The following is a 5618-nucleotide window of genomic DNA, read 5'->3' on the forward strand; positions in this document are numbered from 1 at the left end:
GAATTCTCAATTTGAGAAACATCGTAGATCGCAGGCAAAGACAATTTTGCACTGTGAATTCGTTGAATATATAACACTCTCTACATTTCAAAAAGGAACATTTTTTACGTACTCCACTTTCCAGCCTTTGTTTTCATCATTGGCAGCTGGCATTACGTTTCCTTCCTCTCTGTAAGATTGATAAATAATTGGTCCATAGTTGTCCAGTCTCAGATATCGCATTTTTTTTTTGGACGACTGATGTCCATTGTACCTAAATTTGTTAATCGGATCAAATGTTTGGGTGATGGAAATTAACTTTCAGACAAAGTACAGATAAATCTCGTGTATCATCTCCACTTGTATTGTTTTTTACATTGAAGTGCGTTGCACGCACCTTAACATTCACAATACAAACTCAATGCGAGTGTAGACGCCTGATGAAAAATGGCACAGATTGCTAGTGCTAAGGTTTATCTGTACTTTGTCGATATTTTTTTCTTCAGTTTCATTTTGCCCAACATAAAAAAGATTTATATATCAATTGAAAGAGGACCTGGAAACCTACATATAAAATTTGATTCGATTTACAAACGGTACAACGAACATCAGTCGTCCAAAAAAACGGACAAAAGTTTGAGAAATACTTCGCAAAAAAGGGGGAAGGTGCGTCCGTAGTGGCCAAAAATTTTTCTTGGACGGCCGGACAAACCAGCTGGACTTCCAAACTTTATGTAGGCATTTGAAACAGCCGTGTTCTTTTCGGACGTCCGAGTATTTTAAGCCGTTCGATCTCGGAAATGTAATTAATAGGTTTACTCGGTGTAACAAATAAAGGTGTCAAACGGACAAAATTGTGTCCAAATGTCCGAACATCCCATTAAACGCGTCAACGGACACGGACGGACATAAAAATGTATGGTCCGTGTCCGTCCGAACATGGTGCCGGACATTCGGGCAATTGAAAAAAAATCCGACGGACGGACGGACGGACAGACTGACAACTTTTTTTACGGACGGACGGACAAATTCGGCAAAAACAAATTTTGTCCGTGTCCGTTGACACCTTTAGTAACAAATTTCAACATTTATTTTCTTCGTTTATTATTGGAAATGTGTGAGAGCGAATAAACTTTTTTATTTCATTTCCGAGTTCAAACGACCGTGAATTTATAGACAGCCGAAAGAACACGGCTATTCGAAGTGCTTCATAGAGTCCGGTTTCCGGCTGGTTTGTCCGGCCATCCGAGAAAATTTTTCAGTCAGACGGATATCCGTTCTTCCCGCGTGGAACTTCGGACGGACGATCGGACGGCTGAAAATGCAAATTTCTTTGTCCGTCCGTGTCCATCGACACCTTTAATCTGAACGGTTTGTCCAGTTTAAACATCAAAAATTCAAAAGGAAAAACGTACTGATTTTCAACGTTCCAAATTTTCCAAGCGTTGTTTCTCTTGGGCGGCATTTTCACTTTATTTTTCTTTTTATTAACACTATCAAAATCACTAAAAATACCAAGGGGAAATCACTCAAAAGTAATACCAAATAGAAAAGTAATACCTCAGTTATTTCTAGTAATACCTCTGGTATTACTTTTGATATTTCTATGAAAAAAGTAATACCGAATAAAAGTAATATCCAAGTAATACCAAGTAATAATGATCAATAGAAGTAATACACCTGGTCAGCGCCTGTCCGAGCGCTCCGGTGCAAGTTTTATTCATGCGCCCCTGAAATTTTATGACTCAATTTTTTTTGACAATGATTGATTTAAATTTTAAATCGTATCTTTTTGTAGCGAAAACAGTATTTATTCATGAATTTTTTACATTCGATTTGTAAATAATTTTTATTGCGTGATATAAAATTTAATGTTCATTATTAATTATTGCGAATTTTCGTAACTGATCAGTAAAAGGAAACTTTCCGGGCTTTGGAAGCGGCAAATTCGTCGATGATATCCTCATATTGAATTGAATCAGCAATTTCATGCTCAATTGATATTGTAGCTAAGCCATTTAAACGGTCTTGTGACATCGAATTGCGCAGGTAGTTTTTAGTTATTTTCAGCTTAGAAAAAGTCCTCTCAGCGGTTGCAACTGACACAGGACTTGTCAAAAATATCCTGTAAGCAATAACGGCGTTGGGGACAAGATTTTCCATACCGCTGCTCTTGATCCCGTTGAGTATATCGATGACTCTAACCAAATGACGATGCTTTACCAATTCCGCCACAACCTTCATCTCTGAAATCAATTCGTCAACATCAATATCACATTCTTCTCCCTTTGAAAGCGTTACTTGAAGCTGTTTGCACGACTTGAGCAAATTTCCATTTCTTCTATTTTGATCAAAATCAAAGGGACGACACGTTTTGACGAAGTCTACGGCGAACTCATGAACTATCGAAAAGTCAATACAAAATGATACGAGAGTTCATGGCGCTGCGAGCGCTTGAATGATGTTTGTACTGAAGTGTCGTCAGCTTGATCAAAATCGTCAAATTTGTAGAGAAAGGAGAATGTTGAATTGTGCTTCTCTAATGCAACGAATCGCTCCTCTACTGCATTGATTGCTACGTTCAAGACAACATCAATGAAATCATTTTGGAAGCTTTCTTCCGAATTTATTTCACGTCCAACAGCAACACGCTTGCGACTGTTTGTAAAAACGACCTCGATTTCCATACTCTCACAGATTTCTGTTGCTTCACTAAAAACTTTTTCAGGTCCAGTTGATCTGTATTCTTCCAAAAAAAATTTAGTACTACCCAAACAAAGTACAGCGGCTTGCGAATCCGAATCAATTGATTGCAGGGCTTTCGAAGCAATGTTAACGTGACTTAAAACATCGTACCACATACATACTGCACACACAAACGGATAATCAATTTTGTCGATAATTGCTCCAGCTTCATAACGAACTTTATCCTTGAAAGCGGTTGAATTCTTAATTTCATCCAATGCAGCGATTATTTTGCCAAGATTCAGCCGAAGTGGTTTCATTGCAGCGATTCGACTGGACCATCGAGTTGTACAAAGGTTTTTCGGAGCTAACGTGGAAGCTGTCGTGATATGGCTTTTCATAATATCCCACCGATTCGAAGAACCTGAAAGAAATTTATAAATTTCTTCGACCAAAGAAAAAAAACTAACGGTTGCCCCCGATGCAGCAGCAGCTTCATTCACAACAAGATTTAGTGAGTGGTTTGAACATGGTACAAAAAATGCTCTTGGGTATTTTTCCAGAATTAGGTTCTGCACGCCGATGTTTTTCCTTTTCATGTTCGCGCCATTATCATAGCCTTGACCTCTAAAGTTTTCGGGATCTAATCCAAGTGATTCCAATTCATTGATTGCCATTTCTTTGATCCCAAGTCCAGTTTTTTCGTGCATTTCCAAGAATTCAATGAAACTCTCTCTAACTTCATAACGCTGAGTCGCTTGATACTCAAACACATACCGTAAAACGACTGTCATTTGTTCAACATGGGTGATGTCAGTTGTGCTGTCCAAAATGAGCGAAAAATATCTACTTTTCTTAACACAATCCAAAATATGCGTCTTCACCTTTGCACCAATAATTGCGATAAGTTCGTTTTGAATCTTTGGAGAGAGGTAATGATTTTTTTCACGCTCAATATGCTCTCGAAGGACAGGATCGAATGTAGCTACCGTCTTAACCAGCTGCTGAAAATTACCATTCCGCCCAGATGAGTCATGAAGTTTTGATGTCGATCCGGTGAATGCGATGTTTTGGCGTGCAAAAAATAGTACAAATGCGATAATTCGCTTGAAGACATCTTTTAATCGTTCTTTTTCTTGCTGTATTTGCTTAAATAATTCGCTGTCGATTGTCTTATTTTCCGAAATTCGGCTCAAAAATGATTTCCATTTGGTGTAATTTTGAATGTGCAGTGTTGAAAGTTCATGCTCTTTGATCCGTGTAGACAAATGTCTCCAATCTTTGGTTCCATTGATTGAAGCAAAACCAGTATCGACTTGATTTTGTTGGAAAAGACGGCAACAAAAACAATGCACAGAATCCAGACCTTTTGAATAAATAAGCCATTCGCGGTTAACATTGTCTCCGTTGAGCATTTTCTTTGTATAATATGACTCAGAAAACGACCGGCAATTAGTTGTAGGAAAAGCAATTACAACTTGAACGGGCCCAGTGCGTATGATGCGCTCGAGCAGCGTTTGAGACATATTTACTGGATAGTTCATAATATCACTAATATCAGAACCAATTGCGTCAGCATTGCCATTTGAGGTTTCTTCATTTTCATCACGCTTGGAAACATCAAATTCAAATGCACTTGACGCTGAAAATTGCAATATAACACACGATCAATACGAAACAATTTTTACTGATGATTTTCAACACACAACATTCAATTCAATTCATACCTGAATGCAGAATTGCCGATTCGCTTTGCGAATCATCACGGTATTCACATTCCTTCTCGTTCGGCAAACAAACATCGGATTTTTCAAGAGGCAAAACTTCACTTGATTCTAGAACATTCAACACAAAATACAACACTATGTTCACTGTTTTGTTCATACTTTTTAAATTTATCTATTACCTTTCGTTAAGAACAAGCTAATGCTCTGTGTACTTTTCTTCGTTTCAGCTTCCTTTTCATCTCTCCTTCTCTTAAATTCGGCACCCGAAGGTTTCTTTTTGATTAACTTATCCTTGCGATTCATTTTTTTTCTCAAGAAAATAAGAACTTTTTAATAGCAAAATAGCCCGACAGAAAAAAACAGAAATCAATAACTCAAAATAACAAAATTAGTCGACAAGAACATTTTGCGTGCAAGATCACAAGCATACTAATATAAAGGATACGTTTGAACAAGTTAGCCGTGTACTGAAGCTGTGGAGACAGTGTTTTTTTTATTACAATTCACTGTTAGATCCGTTTGTAAACAATACACACACAGCGCACAGTGTACGTTGTACGCTCTTGTTCGTAAAATCCGAATACACGACATCTCTTGTTGTCCATTCTATTCGATTTTCGTAAACAATAAATTTATGTTTTCATCTCTTTCTTTTGTCATTGCAATTACAATGTGAAAAAAGGTGTCCACCGTTTGTGTTTTGGCGCGCTTCTCTTGGACTGATATTCAAATTTTGCTTATATTTCTAGCGCATTTTCCAAATTTCAAAATGTAAACAGTACAATATCGGCGCTCATTCAAATGATTGACAAGTATATTTAAAAACTTTTAGCGCTCTTTAAAACTCATCTTGCGGTTTTTTAAATGTAATCGTCAGTAAAAATTGGTCGTTATGTGTTTAAATACATAGAAATAGAACACTCGCGCGCCTTCGGCGCGCTCGCATTAATTAAATTTGAGAATTTTTATTCTCGCGCGCCTTTGGCGCGCTCGCTTTAATATACCAATTTTTGCTCGCGCCTCGGTGCGTTGCACCGGCTGCACCGGCGGTTGGACAGGCGCTGCACCTGGTATTACTTTTGATTTGTACGGAAAGTAATACCAAGTAATACCATTTATGTAAAAGCAATACCTAAGAGTGATTTGCCCCTCGAAAAATACACAAGTGATAAGGACAACTTATGCTTGAATATTTGATTTTTTTCTTCAAATTATCACTTTTCTAAA

General features: G+C 37.6%; 1 protein-coding gene across 1 annotated transcript; it reads right to left on the reverse strand.

Moving 5' to 3' along the window:
* Window positions 1-1887: 1887 nt before the first annotated feature.
* LOC129572490 (zinc finger MYM-type protein 1-like) lies at window positions 1888-4694 on the reverse strand. The gene is made up of 6 exons (XM_055452452.1): window positions 4571-4694; window positions 4392-4499; window positions 3194-4306; window positions 2410-3088; window positions 2145-2320; window positions 1888-2006 (listed from the first exon to the last, which is right to left on the reverse strand). The coding sequence occupies exons 1-6, from the start codon at window positions 4692-4694 to the stop codon at window positions 1888-1890; spliced, it is 2319 nt and encodes a 772-aa protein (XP_055308427.1).
* Between the last annotated feature and the right edge of the window lie 924 nt (window positions 4695-5618).

This window comes from Sitodiplosis mosellana, unplaced genomic scaffold (genome assembly GCF_009176505.1).
Source record: "Sitodiplosis mosellana isolate CC-2019 unplaced genomic scaffold, AAFC_SMos_1.0 Smas_scaffold_5075, whole genome shotgun sequence".
Taxonomy (NCBI): Eukaryota; Metazoa; Arthropoda; class Insecta; order Diptera; family Cecidomyiidae; genus Sitodiplosis; species Sitodiplosis mosellana.